This window comes from Lutjanus erythropterus, chromosome 18 (genome assembly GCF_056507025.1).
Source record: "Lutjanus erythropterus isolate fLutEry1 chromosome 18, fLutEry1.hap2, whole genome shotgun sequence".
Classification (NCBI taxonomy): domain Eukaryota; kingdom Metazoa; phylum Chordata; class Actinopteri; order Lutjaniformes; family Lutjanidae; genus Lutjanus; species Lutjanus erythropterus.
This window is the reverse complement of record NC_139334.1, coordinates 17,966,073-17,986,642: the sequence shown is the minus strand read 5'-3', so window position 1 is coordinate 17,986,642 and position 20,570 is coordinate 17,966,073. Positions and strand designations below refer to the sequence as shown.

The window sequence follows — 20,570 nt, the reverse complement described above, 5'->3', positions numbered from 1 at the left end:
ATCCTTTGCTTGTTAGCACTGCAGCACAAAGCAATACTTCTGTTTGCTTTGACACTGCACTCCTGCCCTGTCAGCATGTGTGTGTTAAGGGGCCGGGGCACACTGATGCGACAGGATTATGAAAATCAAAGCCCATCTCCATCTCGAAAAGCTGAGGCATGGCTCTCTGCATACAGACCTGTTTTAATCAGGCTGACACACTGTGACAAAGGCAGGGTCTGGTACACAACGAAGGACAGGGCCTGGACACATTGTGACAGCTCTTGACAGCTACACGTGGCACTGAGCGACTGTATCCGTGTATGTGCATGCATTCTGCTACTTGTGATGCCGCGCTTGGGCAGCGGGGTGGCAATTCTGCCAATGTTTGCAGTCTGGTGGCCCAGTGGATGACCTGGCATAGGTCATGTGGACATTCCTTCCCTTAGCAACAAGATAACAGCAGCAAAACAAGTCACTCTGAGTAATGGAGATGACTGGACCAGGTCATGACTGACAGCAGTGTTACTGGCAGGGTAAAGGTAAGGATGGGGACTTAACAAAAACTGGTCTACAGTAAGTTTACTCTATACACAGGGATTTACAAAGTCTAAGACTGTGGGCCTCCTCTCAGATGAGGCATTGAAAAAGATGGACACCCCCCCCCCCCCCCAACTTCAGAAGTTTCTATAAAATGTCAGAAAATCGTAAAAATGTTGATCTCAAAGCTGAAGATGTTATCCTCAAATGTCTTATTTTGTCCACAACTCAAAGATATTCAGTTTACTGTCATTAAGAATCAACAAAGGAAAATATTCACATTTAAGAAGCTGACTTTTTTCTTTAAACTAATATAACAACTGATATAACATATTTTTTCACTTCCATTCACTGAGCTTCTCTTGAAACCATTTGGAGCCCCCCACACCCCTTTGAGTGACCTGCCTCCCAATTTGAATACCTCTGCCCTATAGCGTGAAGGCTGTTTTGACCCTTATTAAGGTTTCGGGTAAGCCATTACACAGCAATTTTACTGAGCTGATGTGACATTTCAACACTTAAGCAAAGAGAAAATTACCAAAGAGATTACCTGGCCAGCTGAGGACACTTTGAGTCAGGTTGCTAAACGCTTGTGTACACACAACCACAACATGAGACATCACAAGCTGACAAGCCTCTCCTTTTTCCTCTTTTTTAAACTTAAATAACAAGAAAAACCAAAAACTGACAAACTGTTTTTATGGATTCAACCAGGATTCAATGAGAATCGATAAAATCTAAATACTCTTTCCAGTGACAGGCCCCCACTGTGAAAAACTAATCCACAGAACTAATTACACCAATTATTTTGACATTTCCAGTAGTGATGACTCTCTTCAATTTTTGCTTGCATTTCAAAGTGATACATTACTCTTTGATCTTCTAGGCAATTCATTTTTGGCCTGAAATGACACCCAACACGTTTTATGTAACTGAAAGAAGTCTGTGTGTGTGTGTGTGTGTGTGTGTGAGTGTGTGTATGTATGAGAGAATGGGTGTGTACATGTGTGGGCAGGCTATGCAATAATGCTGCGTTTGTGTGTTCGGGGGACTTAGCGGATAAATTCAGAGCGGCGGGTGACTGGGAGCTTAGCCCGTGGGTAGTGCAGCTGGAATAAACTGGCATTAGCGTGAGTTGTTTGGATGAAAAGTGCCTCGTTAAATCTGATCGGCATATTTGCAGTTACCCAGGAGCTGCTTTGGTGACAGTTGTGGAGCAGGGAACAATGCAGCTCCTGCTATATTCAAAACCCTAATTCTGGGGAAAGGAGCAGAGCTTCTAGAAATACATGAAATGGTTCAGCTAAGTCTTTACCTGATTCAGCTCAGCCTGGCTCATAACCCCCTGCCTGACTCAAAGAAACTTAGTACGGGTTTTAAGCATCTATAATCCACTACAGAAGTTAAAGAGAGGTGATGGATATACAAACACCGACTGCAAAGAGGAAATTCGTGTTGCTCCAACACGGCACCTCAGAGCAATAATGACAAGTAAAGACATAAGTAATCAGTCACTCATTGGGAGTGTGTTGTGGAGTCAAAACATAATTTAAAGACCTTCAAAATGCATGAGTTGGTCATTTAAAAATTTCATTAAGCTATCAAATGCCAAGAAAGGTTAGAAACCATAAAGTAATTACAAATTACCAATAAATCAATGTCTTTTCACTCCCCTTCACGCATGTGTACAAGTTAAAAAACACACACGCAGACCAGTTCATCAAAGCAAGGCTGCTTTTTGGCTCTTTGGCAAGCTAATATGATCTGACAAACACAGCTGTTCAAAGAGTTTATTCTCAAGCCACTGCAAATCGATTAAATTAATGAGGCGTGCCGCGCTCTCTGGCTGGTACCAGCTGCCTGTTCAAGGGCTCACTAGCTGCCATTTAGCAGGGAAGTCAGGCAGCAACGGTGGTGCTGATGCTGTAGTGCAGCACAGGAGCAGGATAGGTAGGCTGCATGTACTTTAAGTGAGACTTGTACATTAAAGGACCTCAATTAAAAGGTCAGATTTGTATATCTGCTGGAGGGTTTGTTTTTGTGCAACTCTTTGCCACTGACAGCACTTTTTTAGATGTTCTCTTAGGACATAAAGTAAATACAGTCAGTGTTCCTGCAGGTTTCAACTAGTTATGCTTCAGATATGAATGAATTAATGCTGGAAAAAAAGCATAAAGGATATGAAGGATAATCTAAGTCCAGAATTATGTTCAAAGTAAATGAATTTATGTCAACGTAGATTCAACCGATGTCCGGAGAATGTTTGTGAGACTTGCAGGACTAAAGTTGCAGGACTCCAACATTGTTAGAGCAGAGCAGGTCACGCAGGGGCTGGAAGGGTTTGCTGGTGGCCTTTTTTGGCAGCATTATGTTTTTCTGACTTCCTCTTATGCCTTATACCCAAAGTTCCTAACCTGAGCATTTCCTTGAACAAGGTACAGCAGGCAGCAGGCATTATTTTAACAGGCTTCACCCAAGCAGATCTTGCTGAACTTGCATTCACCCATACTAGATGAAAGTAACTTATTATTTCTACAAGCTATTTTTTGATGAGAAGCGATGCCACATTAGCTCACACACCACATGAATACACAAACTAGCTAGATGCGCTCCAATATATTCTCACTTGGCTGCAGTCTGCCTTGGTGGTTCTTGGTTCCATGTTGCTTTTGTTTTGTAGTTGTTACAGCATGATCAATACATTTTTAAATGGAGACTGAAGTACAATGTAACATTTACTTAATCATCCAAACAATTTGTAAGACCCATCAAAATCATATTTCAGACACTTTAAGACCTAAAGTTAGGATTACTGGATCTTAGACTTCTTAAGGACCCACTGAAATCCTGTACAGTGAGTACTTATACATGAGACAGAATAGTAAAAAGCAAACAGAGTGAACCACCTCTAGGTAGATGCACATCAAGAAATAGTCCTGGTAGCTAAAATAACAATATGGTGCTTCTGCACTTTAGAATTAACAGTTCACTGTAATTGTACTCAGTCAATTCATGCATGTCCTCCCAGCACATCCCACCATCTGTGCACCGACAAGCTGCAAGCACACCTGTTCACTGTTCATGATTCATTCTGGATGTTATGATTTACCTGAGATGCCCAAAGTGTTTGGTCAAGGAGTCTCGAGTGTCTACAGATGCAACACTGGACAGAGCAAAGTCTTGCAACTCTGGGAAATGAGCAAAAGCTGCCCTCTGCAAGACAGAAAACAGAGAGCAAAACAGTCAGACGGATGTTCAAATACACTCTGTAACTGCACTGTCATCGAAACAGTCAGGCAAGACAAAGAACGTAGCTGGGATATGCATGCCTGTATGTCATTCTTCATGTATAGTATTTACCTGCAGAGAGGTGATTCTGTCATAGTGCAGAGTGGTCATCTCTTTCTCTGTCAGGGCATTTCCTGTCTGGTCATTGATCTCAAAACCTGTGTAGAACTTCAGCATATCCAGCAACTACAGAGATGAGACAATAATACAAAGTAGTTAGCTTGTATATCAGTGTGCATGCAGGCAAACATTTCAAGTTCATCAATATTCCACTCAGGGGAATATGTATACCATGCTGTGCAATATTTACACTTAGGTACAATATTATGTCATAACAAACTGCAATATCTACATTTCAAAATTATATGCAATAGTGTTAACTCAACTGCTGAGTGTGCTTTTTGTTTATATTGTTTTTTTATCTTGTTTATATCTTACTTGCTTACTTATTTATAATATCTTACCATTTTCAGTTTACTAAATATCCTGCTTTTTATTGATGCTTCTAGTTTTATGCCATCCTCCCTTACAGTTATAGCAATGCAAATTTCGATGTTGTGGGATAAATAATGGATTGTCTTATCATAAGTTTACATGCATATACTGAATGTCCTTATAATTGCTGTGTTGTGTGTTGTACCTGACAGAAGAGGTGTCCCTCCTTCTCCCTCTTGGTGAGGCTGGACAGGTGGCAGCTGACCACCAAGTGAGAGTCATCCAGCACGGTATTGAACCAACGCCTGGTGGGCAGCAGGGCCTAAACACACAGGACACCATGTTTACAGCACTGGAATCCATGCTTACAGCTGTAGCTAATGTACCTGATCTTTAAAGGGGTACTTCATGTACATTTTCATAGTCAGTGTACCTATTGCTGTGGAGAGGAAAATGTATTTCAGCCATGTAAAAAGAAAATGAAAAATCAAAACCAGTTTAAGTGTACACTATATTTAGAATATTTTAGCCAATTTTCCTTGCCATCAGACAGCCCTTTCCAACAGACAATCACTGTTATACCACTGCAGCCGCTATCTACTGTAGGTAATACACTAACTATGAATATGTACCTCAAACAACAACAACAACTATCCCTCTAAGTTCTTAAAACAACTGTTTGTATCTGTATGAACATTTAGGGAGGATTTCTATTTTAGTGGACAGGACCATAATAACTCAAGAAAAATATGCATGTTCTTCTATGTGTTAGATTTGCAGGAAAGAAAATGCTACATACACAGTCCGGTGCTTCTCCATCACAGAAAAAACGAATTAGGTATTGTATGAACGGACATCTCTCAGGGGTCAAAAGAATCAATTGACTCAACAACAACCACATTTCCCAGCATCTGGACCGTGATTATCCATACATCTTATTGATCCATGATCTTTTCTTGTCTTGAGCTTGTTTTGAAATATATGACAGAGAGGCAAACAATACACCAACTGACAGTGAGATGTGAAAAGACAGGGGAAATAACTGGCTCAGCTACTTCCATAGCCATTATTTATCTGCTTGTTGTTGCACACGAACATGACATGAAGGCAAGTACAGAGAAAACCTGTCAAATGAGGTAACAGAGCTGCTCTGGTAGGAAAATACAAAGAAATACTAAACATGTTGATCAGTGACAGAATGACTGGTACACCCAGAACAAAAAAGGGGCTCAATCTATCACATTATAAAGGCTGAAAGAGAAAAATGCCCAGAAGAAAAAAACCAAACCAAAAAAACCCTTGCATTGTAAAATAAGTAAAATATAAAATGGCATACTGAATTGCAAAACACTGACAAAACGAAATATGTATTATTTTATTTATCGAAAACTGCTTTTCAAAAGCAGCAGGTGCAGGAAGTAATACCCAAACAATTGGGAGAACAGATACCTTCATATCCGACAACAGCCATCTTTGATCACAACACAGTCCTGACAGCCAGCATGAAACGAGCATGAAAACAGAGATCTTTTCCCCTGCATTAATTTTCAGGTCGTCATCAGAGAGGGGAAGTATGGATTTCAAGCAACTGAGGCTTTGTAAAAGGATAGCACTGAAGGACAGAAGATGTCTCTAGAGACCGTCAGCTGGCCGGCCACTAGCCGGTGCCAGGAACAGCAAGGCCGGCCTGTCAGCAGGCAGCCAGATGAAATCTATTGAGCTCCCTTGTAAGTAACAGGAGATCTGCACAAGCAGCAGGAGCAACAGTCTTATATGACATTGTTTCTTCACTCCACATAGACAACCTCATTAGTAAGGTTTCCTCCCTAAAATACTCTGCCAACTGCTTTTTTCCTTAATGAAATATTTTGAATGAACCTATATGATGATAGTTCATAAAGGTTCCTCATCTTTATGAGCTATTTTATCACCCTGAAAAATGCCAAGTCTTACTTTAAAACCGAGGCGACTGAAAACACATAGAATGTAGACTCCACTCGTTTCAGGTCCTTTAACCACTGTTACATTATTCTTATTCTTATTATTATACATTAGTCAACTATAACTGAGCACACAACCAAATTTTAGACAAACTTTTTAAAGATCTTATTTCATTATATAGAGAACATCACGTGACATCTCTGTCTTTGCTTGGACACCAACTCTGCATTACACTTTTCTCATCAACTGGAAGAAGACATCTTTCATCGCAAAAACTGCACTCTGTCTGATCGGGGCCATACACTTTAGTGGTGATTTGATTTTTAAGAGCTTAAAAAAACTGATTATGCGAACTGTGAATATTGCATTTCCTCACTTGAAGATAAAAAAGTGGTGGAGCATCATTCCAGAGCACTCTGGCAGCACTACATCTATAATAACATGTTAATTTCTTTGTTCTTCCCTCATCTGGACCCATAGGGTGTGTGATCATATAGAGCAAAACAAATGGTTAAATGGAAATCAACTCTCCCAAAGCTTCTTTCAGTACTAATGATAGCACCACTTTGCCAGATGTGCCAATTACCGTCATTCTTACAAGATATTGGTTAATTCAGCTCTATGTGCAGCATGTAGCAAATTTCAATGTTGAAAAGAAAATAACTGCAAGTAATTCACTTTGATTTTTTTAAATATGCCATTTGATTTTACATATTTTATACTGCCTATTTGGCAGATTTCCACCAGACATATGAGCCAATGATTGTTTCATCTGTCAGATACACTAGCTAAAGTAAACCCTGCTAGTAACACAGCTTTAACCAGCATTTCTGATCTAAGTGCATGAGAGGATTGCCCTCTTAGTGGCTAAGAGCTCTAAGAGTCGCACATTACCCATCTCTCACATCTCAAGAAGTAAAAAACATGTAAACAAGACAAATAGAGTCTGATTTTCATTTGGATTGTTGGATTATTGGTTAGCGTTTTTAGCCACTGTGATATGCCCTCTGCTACTGTGTATTTCACCAACAAGACATTTAGGTCACATTTGCAGCAAACAGTACACAGCAGATAAATGAAGCATAGAAGGTGAGACATTTGAAAATAATTTCAAAACCGAATGGATAATTATACAAATGAAACATGTTTTTGCATTTGTTCTTTCAACCACTGGGATTATTCCAGAAGAGAACTGGTCACAAATAGGTCACAACCCTTACGTCCAGCAGACACTGCACATCACTCTACACCTTACAACAGATGTCAAAAGCCATCAGGCTGAAAACAATCTTTCTCATACGCCATTCAAAGACTACTGTTACAAATATTGCAATGCATTGCAGGCAGCAACGACAGAGACATATTGGGTGAAGCTGAGACACAACATTCATCCACTGTCCGTTGACCTGAGTTAGCTATAAATGTGAAGGACAAGAGGTAAGTGAGCCCTGCAGAAACGGATGTCTACACTGCTTCCTTCAACAGGATATCATGATTAAGCAAATATACTGTAGCCCTACATTCCTCTAGTGTATATATACAGTGGAAATGAGTGTCTGCGTTAGGACTGAGGGCATCATCTTGCACCGTAAATTTCAAATAAAGCATTCTAGACAGAGGGTAAAAATGGCAAAAGATTATAATATATAATGAATAAGGCTCTTGAATTGGAGGATTCTTACCTCCAAATCAATCATGAGTTCAATGAATCTCTCGCAGTAATGTACTCTGTCCATGGATATGGGTCCTATGGAAAAAGAAGGAAGCAATCAAAGAGGTTAGCATGTCACTTTAGATCAGGGGATTCTAGTTGTCAAAGACAAACTCAATCTGACAGACATGACGATATGAACATACAAGACCAAAATAAAAGAAGGGGGACGCTAAGATGTAGGAGTGGAAAGGACGTCATATAGTTATCACCAAGGATATGAGGACAGCAAACGCATGTGGACAACTCTGAGGTGCCATGCTGAGTGTGTGAGCCTCGCTATGAGATACTGCATTGCCAGCACAGCAGCATGCTGGGTCCTCAGCCCTCATTAAGCATGTTGGTGTGTGTGTGTGTGTTTAAGTAAGTGTGTGTACACTTAAAGTTGAGGCATGCAGCAAGGATTAGAGTGATGTGGATCCTGCTGAGCTTTAGATTGTAATCTACTCTGTCAGGTTTGAATTCTACCTAAACACACAAATACACATGTTCTGTTTTTAGCATTCAGGTGGGGGGCCTCTGTGTCGGCCTGCATTACAACATAGGAGTCAGCGCCGGTGGCTGTATGGCAGCTGGAGCACATGTTCCTTCGGCGGCTGCACAACACAGAAAGGAAGGAGGGAGGAATGCAACTGAAATAGGCATGAGAACGGGATAGTGTTTTGTTTCATACTGGAATTATGGCCCAGGACTGAGGATATGTGCTCTCAGACACTGTGCAAGCTCTAGAAAAGCTTAAGCACATTAATCATGCTGAAAAAGGTAGAAAGTGCACATGCTTTGGGACTAAAGTCACAGCGAGAATCATCCGGATCATTAATTTTACTCAATATTTGGAGGTAGAAATCTACACTAGGGATGCAACATTATTTTTTTTGTTAATACAGGACAAAGACCTTATGGTCATTCTTCTTGCTGATGGAACGCAATGTTTTACAAAACTTGTACAAAACAAACACGATGAAATCCCAAGGGAAATAAGTGTATTTTTTCCTGTTTACCTGATGCTGGAATTGACATGAGAACTCCAAGAAACTTTTTAATAAGAGCTGAGAGGAAGGTTCTCTCTTTTTTTGCCCTGAGGACGACAAAAAAGAGAGCAAATCAGAGAAAGGTTCAGAAACTCATAGGATACAAAACATAATTTCATAGTCTGTATAGATCTGAACACGCAAGCAAGTGAGGAAAATAATATTACTGCTCAGCTGCGTCAGCATCCATCTTATCAAATTTCTTCTTGATTAGATTCCAGAACTTCTGCATCTTTGGAACTTTCTTCAGCTCCTGTTGGAGTCTGGACTGCAAACACGACAGAAAAAAAAATTAGCAAACAGCCAGTTTTACCTGAGTATCAGTGTCATGGCAAGGAGGTCAATTTTGCCTACAAAATTATCAAACAGAGTCATTACTTGTGTGCACCAATAACCAGCAGGAAAATTGAATTAGAGTAATAGACATCTTACTGGTAGGAGGCACATCCACATAGGCAGAGAGATGAGCTGCTGCACCTGCTCTCTGATCAGATCTACCTCCTGGGAGGGCAGTGAACAGACAGAGAGGAAGAGAGAGAAAGAGTTGTCAGAATGTACTGTCTATGACAGAATTTTATTACATATCAGCCCATAATAAAAGTCTGCAACTAAAATATTTAGAGGCCTTTATAGGATACAATCAAAGTGCAGCAGGCCATCACAGCAGATTTTTAAAGTGAGACATCTGCAGTGCTTCCCTGTGGTTTAATGCGGCTGCAGAGGATACAGATGGGTGGGAGCTGGCCCAAGTTCTACTGCCTGGTCTACTACTGCCACCTAGTGGACATCACAAATAAATGCTTCAATGCCTACACACTTCTTGGGCAGCAAGGCATTTTTGCATTGCTTACATTTAATGAGTGAGAAGGTGATTTAAACCTGCTCATGGCAAAAATCTGATTATTCAAATTCTCATGCAAATTCCCTCTACATCATATTTCAAATACAGATAGAATGATCAACGCCTTAATTTGTCTTCTGTCTTTGAGTATATTCAACTAATTGTGGTTATCTGTCCTTGGACACAGCAAACACATATATTATACACTACAGCACATGAGCGAAAGTGAGTGAGTAATTTCAATGTTCTCAAAATGTATGTACTTGTTATCTCAGGCTTGGCATCTTAATTATCTTGTTACCCAGACATACACTAATGAACTCTTTTGCCAAGTCTAAAAAACCTGATTTTATGATATACTGTAAGTATACAATAATCCTTCCTGCTTGTACCATGGTCGGTCACCAAAAAAAGACCATAATTTATACTTAAATGTGTTCTGCAATCAAAATTTTAAGTTTTTCACAAACTATGACTGTTGCCTGGGTAACACTCGAGGTTTTGACTAATGCCTGGAACGGTCATTTCCATCCTATAAGGTTCTTCTGCAATGTAAACACTGTTCACTAGTCCCGTTAATAGAACGATGCTTAAATATCATTTGGCAACAGGAAATATTTCTAGCCCTCTCAGCTCACAGAACACTTTGCCTCAGCTAACAGCCAGAAAGCTAATGTAATGCTAGCAAGATTGCTTTGCTTTCATGGTGCTGCAATAAACAATAAAATAGATCTGTGTGAACCAAGTTGATTTTACTCTTATTGTATACCATGTAAGCTGATTATGCCCAGTAAACTAGACATAGACAAAATAAAAATCATCACTAACCCTACAAGCCGCAGCACAATACTCATAACATTCCCAAGGTGACATATGGATAGCAGTGTAGTGGTACATACCAGACTGTTGAAACAGTGGTCCAGGAAGACGAGCAGGACGGTTTGTTCCTTCAGAGTGAGGCTAGCTTCCTCACCTGCCAATACAGCTTCCATCACACATTTAAAGAAGAATGGGAAATGGCTGGGCTCCTTCTTGAACACCTGATACAAGTCAAAAAGATAAAATAGTGTTGTAGAAGACCATCAATTTCAGTGTCTGCTGCAGAAATGGGGAATATACAGTCTCTTATGGTCTCTTCAGAAGCTGGGGTCACCATGTGATGACATTTAGTCTGAAATTCGAAGAGTTTCTGCATTTCTTACCTCCCAAGCAGGGACATTCTCTCTGAACTTCTCATTGACAATGCAACAAATGGACATGAGGTAGGCATTGCTGGACACTTCGGGAGTGTAATTGACCCACAGGTAGTTCTCAAGATACTGGCTGAAAGATGAGAAAATAATGTGTTAACCTCAACTAATCAAGTTGTGTTAATATTCATTAATGCTTAATAATAAGAGGGAACAAGAAGAAGTGAAATATCACACCTGAACTCAAGCAGCATAATTTTTCTGATGGCAAATCTGAAAACATACAGGAAAGAAGGCAACAAAGTGAGATAAAAAATAGTTTGCAACATGTTCATTGGATTAAATATGTCACTTTAATTATAAGATAACATATATTTACTTACTTGGACTTGAGAATCTCTTTTTCGTAAACATCTTCCATCACCTAAACAAACAGCAAAGAATGTTAGACTTTAAGGCAAACAGTGTTTAGACAGTGTTTAGAGTTCATTGATTGGTAAATGCAGCTTTGAACACCTCTTTACTATTTCATTACATCAAACTACATAATTAAAAAGACATTTTGGTTAGAACCAATACACGTGACTAATACTATGATAAATACAGTTACGAATGTGTCTTGTCAACATTCTTGTAAAAACAGTTCAACTACATAAATTATATATATTGACACCTCTAAGACGCAGCCATGTATATAACTCACCTTAGGGTCAAAGGGTAGTTTATTCTTTGCATGAGGAGCCCAATATTTATTAGCCAACTGAAACAAGAAAATAATAACATTAATAAAGATGGCAGAATGCACATACGGTACAATTATTCATTAAAGAACACATAAATTGGTATAAATTATGCATTTTAAGGTAGTGTGTGAATAAAGAATCATAAAGAACATTATGTGATCAACAGCACAAATACTAAAGTCCCCTGTTACAGGTACACTCCTACCATTTGCCTCGGTCTCCCCACCACACACATTACACATTTATACGAAGTAGGATGACACAGGATGCAGCAAATTCATAATTTATGCAGGTACAATTCCTGTTCACTTAACAGACATATCATATGAAGAAGGAGACCATCTCTCTGTATTCGCCAAAGACATCGTGGGACAACTTATTTCAACATGCGCACGTGTACAATGATTACCTGTGTGACATATTCTGCATTAATCTGAGACACAGAAGGCGCTGCAGCCTTTTTCGCGGGGGTTTCTTTCTCCGTGGTGGCCATCTCGAACAGCTACAGTGACGACTATCAGAAAAACAATGAAAATAAGAGTCTTTATGAAACAAACCACAGCTACTCATTAAAACAAACAGGGTTTGAATTTATCTATTTCTAGTGAGCTCGTGCCTGAAAATCATGCGGACACTATACGCAAAGACTGTGGTGAGAAAGTTAGCTAGCTAAGTGAAAAACTTCAGCAGGTTAAATTATTCGTTAAAATGTGAAGTGTGAGCAAATATTATAACTTTAACAACCTGTCCGATACTTAAATACATGCCACATCAGTCTTACAAGTTCCTACAACATGATATTGTTGACAGGGCGCCGTAAAATACGACGTTAACATCAAACAAACGTTAGCTGTTTCTCAGTATCAGGTGATGAGCTAAACTGTTAGGTAGCACTTAGCGGTTAGAAAACGATTCAGAAATAATGTTTTCATTATGGCGCTGCTTTTAGTATCTTGGCGCACGGCAATATATGATAAAGTAGGCTGACTAACCTTAAGATTTATTTCAGTATGAGTGTTACTGCCGTTGGACGGCATGTACACAACCAAAACGCGCTGTATGCGACTGACTTCCTGTATGGGTACGTCCCTAAAATCGTCCCCAAGCACAAACGCATGTTTTCCGTTCCTACTGAAAAAAAAGTCTTTGTATTTCTGACAAATGTGTATTTTGTAAAACACAAATATAGACGCCTGATGTTATCTTGTGATGTAACTAATTCATTCTTGGAGGACTTTGACAATTGAGTATTAAATAATACTTAGATTTTGTCAACTGTGACTTATTGTAAGTATTTGATTTGGCTTCATCGAAAATTTATTTATTTATTTTTTTTTTATAATTTGATAATACTAATAAAGATTTTCGATGCAAACATACATTTTCATAAACCACCCGCATCTCACCACATTCCTGAAAGATCTATTTATTTAATTAATTTAAATCAATTACACCTTGGAAATCCGTATTTCTATATGGAAATTCACCAGTTGTAGCTTTCAATAATTATATATATGTGTGCATACATATAGATTTATATTTTATATTTATATTTATTTTTTATTATTTTTTTTATTCTGCTATAAAGAATGAAATAACACTTAAAATGTACCAACTAAACTAAGTCTTATCCAAAGTAAGAAAATCATATCATATATTTGAGAAATGTTCATATTAATTAAATGTACAGCAGCCTGAACAAACTCAGCACAGGGCACTTTGAAATTCCAAATGAAGCACTTTTAATTTAAGAAATACTGAAAATGTTTTTAAAAATGCACAATTCATATAACATAATAAAACAGACATCTATTACATGCTTTACAAGCATACAGCAAAGATCATATTAATGTCAAATCATGATCATTATAGACACAATTTAACACACACACACAAAAAAAACAATACACTAACATTTAAATTATTAGTGAGTCAGTCGGTGTGTTCTTACATGTCCTGCCTGTGTGAACGTTTTGCCACAAATATCACACCTGTACGGCCTCTGACCTGTGTGGACAACATAATGCCTTTGAAGTTTAGAGGGAGACACAAAACATTTGAAACAAATGTCACAACAGTTCTTCTGGGCTGATGCTGTCATTACAGGTTGAACGTTACTTGAACAAATGTGTTGCTTAAGATCGTTTTCACTCTTGAAACTTGCAGTACATTTGTCACATTGAAACACAGTTAGTGGTTCACACAAGTAATTATCTGGATGCGTTTGATTCTCAACCACAGAACTCACAAGTTCATCACAGAGCAGGTCATCGCTATCTGAAATAGCCGTAGACTGACATGGTACTTCTACATAACGCGCATTGTCCTCAAACTCATGTGACAAAGGTGGTGCTGCCATGTTTTGACTCTGGACAAGCTTATTTATTTCAAAGGCAAGCTCAGAGGGAAATGAAGAACTATAATTGTCTGAAGCCTGATTACAATTTTCTCTCTCCTTGTTCTCTGATTCATCATTCTCTTCTTGTAAACTTATTACTTCTGGCAGTGCCAGCCATTCAGTGTCTATTGGCTCTGAGCAGTAAGATAAATCTGCATCAGTAAAAGAGTAATGACCAACACTGGTATAATGTGACTCGGGCTGCTCTCCTGTTGCATCCATAGTAAAATCTGTACCATCAATAAGGTTTTCAGTGCATTTATCCTGGAGAGGGTTGGTATTTCTCATTTCACCTTGAATATTCTGTGAGATCCTGTTACTCTCTCTCCATCTCTGCTCATGAACTTTTAGGTGAAAACGCATTCCTTCACCCTCCTTCGCTTTCACTTTTCTGATGTTCGGTTGTTGATGGACTGTCTTGGATTGTTTCCGCTCACAGTGAGTTCTTTCGTGGTTTTTCAGGTGTATAGCTTGCCTGAATGCTTTCCCACACACAAGACACTGAAATGGTTTCAGGCCCGTGTGTACCATCTCATGCCTTTGTAATTTAGAAGCACTCGGAAAACACTTTGAACACTGGAAGCACTTGTGTTGTACCTTGCCTGCATTTTGCTTTGATTTAGCAGTCTGTGTCCTTTTCACAGTGACTTTAGAAACCTTTCTTAAGTTCCTCTTAGAGATATGCTGCAATGATCTATTCCCTGATTCTCTGGTGTCATTCTGAATCACTACCATAGAAGAGGTCTGATCCAGGTGTTTCACAGAGACTACATGACTGCCAGTGTTTTTCTTATTTACTGACATTTCCTGCACTGGGACATCTGCTGCAGTCCTTGTGTTGGAGACACCTGTGCGAGAAGGCGGCCGATTAATATACAGTGATCGCTGTTTGTGATATTTGGACCACAGGTGAGTGCGAAAATGGACCCTCAGATGTGTTTTCTGACGAAATCTCTTTCCACACACCTCACAGCTGAAGGGCCTTTGTCCAGTGTGAGTCATCATGTGCCGCTGAAGTTTTGATAGCGATGGAAAACCTTTTGAACATGTGTGGCAATCATGCAAAATGTTAATTCTCTTCTGGTTGCCAGCAGAATGGCAGGGTTCCCTCTGCTGTTCTGCTGGTGCAATTAACTTAGGATCCTGAGGAAGAGAGTCACTGTGATCACTGACGTTTTCAATCGGTGTTTCTGGTTTAACAACAATGTTCAAATCAATGGGATCTGCATAACTGGGTTCAGGTGAATGTTTTATTGGTTCAGAATCAAACATTTCCACATTTTCACTGTGTTGTACAGTGGTAGGACGTCCCAGTTCTGTTTGGTTCCTATGAATTTCCTGATGACGTACTAAATTCACCTCCAGACAAAACGATCTGTTGCAGATCACACACTGGAATGGTTTCAAGCCTTTAAGATGCTTTTGTTCATTTGAGTCATGACAAATACTCTGACACTGACTGTGTGCTTCAGAATCAGACATTTTCACTGTGGTAGGACTTCCCAATTCTGTTTGGATCTTATGAATTTCCTGATGCCGTATCAAACTAACTTCCAACCGATACGATCTGTGGCAGATCGTACACTGGAATGGTTTCAGGTCTTTATGTGTTAAGTTTTTCTGATCTTGTGTATCTGACCTATGACTGCAAGTATTTAATGGTTGGACTGGTTTTACAACTTCATCTGACTTGTTTTCTGTCTGGTTGAGGTCCTGCACAGTATTTACACTTCTTTTACACTCAAGTTCCAATTCCTCTGAGGAATTCACAGGAGTGTGATGGGTGGTGGGTCGTTGAAGTGGCGACCGAGGCTGCAGACCTGAGGTTTGTCGGCTGTCACAAAACCTCTGTTTTTTCTTTTCAGTGCCCGCAGAAGGTGAACATTTCTTTGCAGAACTTAAGTGGTTTTTCAGGTGTACCTTTTGTCTGAAGGTTTTGCAGCAGATCTTACATGAGTAGGGTTTCTGCCCTGTATGAATGAGAAAATGCCGTTGTAATTTGGAAGGCGAACAGAAGGTTTTGGGACATTTAGGACATTGGTGGTGCAAAGTCACTTTGCTTGTGCTGGAGCTCAATTCTTGTGACTGCAGGTGCTCCTCTTTAGACGAAGTCTGGTCTGAGTCTCTGCACCTGTCAACCTGTTTGGTTTTGCTATGAATTGGTGAGTGAATCAAAAGGTGAAGAAATGAAGTAAATGACTTCAAGCAGACTTTGCAACTGTAGTCATTGTGGGCATTGCTTTCAGGTGTGTCTACAGTCACAGATCTTCTCTGTGATGGGATACAAACACTAGTCCTTGGGCGAAGCTGTTGTTGACTCTTTGCTTTCAGTTTTCTGATGTTGCCTTGTTGATCGACTGGCTTGAATTGTTTCTTCTCACGGTGAGTCCTTTCATGGTTTTTCAGGTGTATAGCTTGCCTGAATGCTTTCCCACACACAAGACACTGAAATGGTTTCAGGCCCGTGTGTACCATCTCATGCCTTCGTAATTTAGAGGCACTCGGAAAACACTTTGAACACTGGAAGCACTTGTGTTGTATCTTGCCTGGATTTCGCTTTGATTTAGCAGTCTGTGTCCTTTTCACAGTCACTTTAGAGAGCTTTCTCCAGTGGACAACCTCATTTTTCTTGGAGATATGTGGCAACAATTTTCTATTTGATTCTCTGTTGTCATTCCTAACAGAAGAGGTCCGATCCAGGTGTTTCACAGAGACTACATCACTATCACTGTGGCTCTTCTGATGTATTAACATTTCCTGCACTGGGACGTCTGCTGCAGTCCTTGTGTTGGAGACACCTGTGCGAGAAGGCGGCCGATTGATGTACAGTGATCGCTGTTTGTGATATTTGGACCACAGGTGAGTGCGATAATGCACCCTCAGGTGTGTTTTCTGACGAAATCTCTTTCCACACACCTCACAGCCAAAGGGCCTTTGTCCAGTGTGAGTCATCATGTGCCGCTGAAGTTTTGATAGCGAAGGAAAACCTTTTGAACATGTGTGGCAATCATGCAGAATGTTAATTTTCTGCTGCTTGCTGGTGGCATGGCAGGTTTCCCTCTTCTGTTCTGCTGGTGTAATTAACTCAGGATCCTGAGGAAGAGAGTCACTGTGATCACTGCACTTTTCACTCCATGTTTCCGGTTTAACAATGATGTTCAGGTTAATGCTATCTGCCTGACTGGGTTCAGGTGAATGTTTTATTGCTTCAGAATCAGACATTTCCACATTTTCATTGTGTTGCATTGTGGTAAGACTTTCCCATTCTTTTTTTTTCCTATGAATTTCCTGATGACGTATTAGATTAACCTCCAACCGAAATGATCTGTTGCAGATCGTACATTGGAAGGGTTTCAAGTCTATATTTGTTAAGTTTTGCTGCTCTTGTTCATCTGATTTATGACTGCATGTATTTAATGGTTGCTCTGGTTTTACCACTTCATCCGACTTGATTTCTGTCTGGCTCAGGTCCTGCACAGCATTTACACTTATTTTACACTCAAGCTCCAGTTCCACTGATGAATTCACAGAAAGGTGATGGCTGGTGCAATGCTGAAGTGACAACTGCGGCTTCAGACCAGAGGTTTGTCTGCCGTCAAAACACCTTTGTTTTTTACTTTGAGTGCCTGCAGAAATTGAACATTTCTTTGCAGATCTTAAGTGGTTTTTCAAGTGTATCTTTTGTCTGAAGGTTCTGCAGCAGATTGTACACGAGTAGGGTTTCTGCCCTGTGTGAATTAGAAAATGCCGTTGTAATTTGGACGGTGAAACAAAAGTTTTGAGACATTTAAGACACTGATGTTGCGAAGTCATTTTGCTTGTGCTGGAGCTCACTTCTTGTGACTGCAGGTGCATCTTCAAATTGGCCGTTTCAGGGGATGTCTGACCTGACTCTCTGCCCCTCTGAAGTTGTTTTGGTTTGTTATGAGTTGGTGAGTGAATCTGAAGCTGAAGGGATGAAGTAAATGACTTCAAGCAGACTTTGCAGGTGTATCCATTCTGAGCAGATGTGCCTACATTTGCAGAATCAACTCGCTCCTGAGGTAATGGCTCTATAACATTTGATATAGTCACTGAGCCATGATTTACAAGTGGATTATTTTCTGGAGGATTTTCATTGTTACAGGAAGGAAGAACATTTCTGAGAGTCATTATATCCCATTTCCTCTCTGGCTGCGAGACCACAGAGGATGACCCAATCAGTGCCAGGGATGTGTAATTATTACTGCAGTGTCTGTTAACCCCTGCAGCTGGTTTATCAAAACGTGGTTGTTGGTTATGAGTTAAAATGCCACCCTGTTGATGATCTGTTGCAGGCCTTGGATGGTGTACTTTCTCCGAGTGTATCTTTAAATGCTCAGCCTGTGTGAAGGCTTTTCCACAGATGTTGCAGTTGAAGGGCCTCTGGCCAGTATGGGTGACATAATGTCTCTTGAGTTTAGATGGCGAAGGGAAAGATTTTGGACAAACAGGGCACTGATACATTTTCAGTTTGCCACCTTGATGATTTTTTTCTCCTCAGTTGGTGGTCCTCCTAGGGCAAAGCACATAACATTAAAACTTAGAGCAAGCATGGAGGAATTCCAATCATTGTAAGTGACAACAGGTAACAAGAGATTTCATTAGCTACCATAACGTTAATGCAACTAACCTCGCTGAAATTAGTGGTGCAAGAAGTATTCAAAACAGAGAGAGTAATATATACTGTAAAATGGTTCCTGTCAGTGGTTTACTATTATATATCATATTTTTGGATACATATTGCTGCTGCATTAATTTTTATTTTGCATTTTATTGCTGTACATGTTTAAGGGTGAGTTAATTTTAACAACTTTATATACTGTTAGGTAGTTTTATCTACAGCAATGTATCTTTTTTGATAAGATCACCATATGTTTGAAGTGTCACTGTACTGTGAGGACCAGATATATCTAAGAAGTCAACGTTTCATGAGCTCAGAAAAACAGCCTATTTTCTGTTTTGTGAAACTGCATTTTCCAGCTTATCAATGATAAACAGTTTATTTAGTTTAAGAGGACAGATAATTTTCTCAATGCCTTAAGGAACACTTAATCCTAGATTTTATCACAAGCATTCAGCTCTAATCTGGAGAGATACATGGTTTTCACTTGGCAAGAAGGGTATGGGAAATTGTAATTTGAAAAGTAACTAAAGCTATCAGACAAGTGCAGTTAAGTAAAAAGTAAAATATTTGCCTCTGAGATATAGTGGAGTAGACATTTAAAGAGGCATACAGTGGAGATACTTTAATAAAGCACAAGTACCTTGCATTTATATTTATAAGGTAAAGATAAGACAAAATAAGATATTCCTTTATCAGTCCCACGAGTAAATTTGCTGTGTAACAGCATCAAGCAGATAGCAAGATTAGAATAAGCATCAACAAGAAAAACAACAGTAATAAGTAACCAATAAATATCAATAGGAGATATAAAAAATAAGAACAATGTAAACATAAAATATAAAAACATTAAAGAACAATATACACAATGTAAACAATGAGCAAACTCAACAAATTTACATCAATGCACAAGGGAAAATATTGATATTGCAAAACATAAGGCGAAATTAAACCTGAGTGAATGTTTATATTGCAGTCGGTGCACTTTAATAGTGCAGTCATTGTCATTATTGTACTTATGTACAGTATTCAATATAATCAACATTCAAACAGTGCATAATGTGTTATTATGTTTGCTAGCGTATAATATGTATAATGTATACAACATAAACACGTTAATGCAAATACAGTAAGCATTTCCACACATATAACTTAAGTGACATTAGACGCGAAGAACACAGGAGTTTGATAAGGGCGTTTACAACATCGTCAAATTAGCAAAAAACGTCGGACCTTACTAACAACCGTCACTTTGCTGTAATATGAGTCAAAAGTACTTACTGCGCTTTAAATCGTATTACAACTCTTGTCTTCATTATAAGTTGTTTATATCTGTGCCTTGTTGTTAGCTTTCTTGCTAACAATGCAACATTATCTAATGTCCCCCTGGCAACAAGCATGTGCGTCGCTTAATATGTACCGGGGGAAACAAAGATGTTCGGTTCCGATATGACCGTGGCAGACCAGCAAATGAGGAGGCTTAAAACCACCGACGTTATTTTCATGATTCACAATTAAACCACTATAATGTCAGCCTACCCACACTATGAATACATTTGCGACTAATCAACTAAACTAAACTAAACTAAAACAGCTATTTTCATTATCATTTGCTGGCAGTGGTGGAGGAAGTATTGAGATAAGTAAAAGTAGACCACTAATACCACACGGTGAAAATACTTTGTTTGCCAATAAAAGTCCTGCATTAAAAATGTTACGTAAGTAAACATATATATTATCAGCAAAATGTACATAGTATTAAAAGTACTCAATGCAAAAAAAAAAAAATGTCCCCTGCGACTTTCATTAGAACATTAGATTACTATTACTC

The 20,570-nt window shown here is 39.2% G+C and overlaps 2 protein-coding genes across 3 annotated transcripts in view; both read right to left on the bottom strand.

The window, feature by feature from the left end:
• The window catches only part of aqr (aquarius intron-binding spliceosomal factor), a 69,160-nt gene extending 56,375 nt beyond the window's left edge, over nucleotides 1-12,785 (bottom strand). For both annotated transcript variants that reach the window (XM_084742435.1, XM_084742436.1), the window contains exons 1-14: nucleotides 12,692-12,785; nucleotides 12,109-12,213; nucleotides 11,660-11,716; nucleotides 11,340-11,380; nucleotides 11,194-11,229; nucleotides 10,969-11,089; nucleotides 10,666-10,806; nucleotides 9,358-9,426; nucleotides 9,093-9,193; nucleotides 8,896-8,972; nucleotides 7,866-7,930; nucleotides 4,448-4,564; nucleotides 3,880-3,993; nucleotides 3,629-3,732 (exon numbers count right to left, since the gene is read on the bottom strand). In XM_084742435.1, the coding sequence (XP_084598561.1) occupies nucleotides 3,629-3,732; nucleotides 3,880-3,993; nucleotides 4,448-4,564; nucleotides 7,866-7,930; nucleotides 8,896-8,972; nucleotides 9,093-9,193; nucleotides 9,358-9,426; nucleotides 10,666-10,806; nucleotides 10,969-11,089; nucleotides 11,194-11,229; nucleotides 11,340-11,380; nucleotides 11,660-11,716; nucleotides 12,109-12,192 (1,127 nt within the window). In that variant the 5' untranslated portion in view covers nucleotides 12,193-12,213; nucleotides 12,692-12,785. The remainder of the gene's footprint in view (nucleotides 1-3,628; nucleotides 3,733-3,879; nucleotides 3,994-4,447; nucleotides 4,565-7,865; nucleotides 7,931-8,895; nucleotides 8,973-9,092; nucleotides 9,194-9,357; nucleotides 9,427-10,665; nucleotides 10,807-10,968; nucleotides 11,090-11,193; nucleotides 11,230-11,339; nucleotides 11,381-11,659; nucleotides 11,717-12,108; nucleotides 12,214-12,691) is intronic.
• A 796-nt stretch (nucleotides 12,786-13,581) lies between these two features.
• LOC146310893 (uncharacterized) lies at nucleotides 13,582-20,161 on the bottom strand. Its single transcript, XM_084742439.1, has 2 exons — nucleotides 20,021-20,161; nucleotides 13,582-18,631 (listed from the first exon to the last, which is right to left on the bottom strand). The coding sequence occupies exon 2, from the start codon at nucleotides 18,580-18,582 to the stop codon at nucleotides 13,624-13,626; it is 4,959 nt and encodes a 1,652-aa protein (XP_084598565.1). The 5' UTR covers nucleotides 18,583-18,631; nucleotides 20,021-20,161; the 3' UTR covers nucleotides 13,582-13,623.
• Between the last annotated feature and the right edge of the window lie 409 nt (nucleotides 20,162-20,570).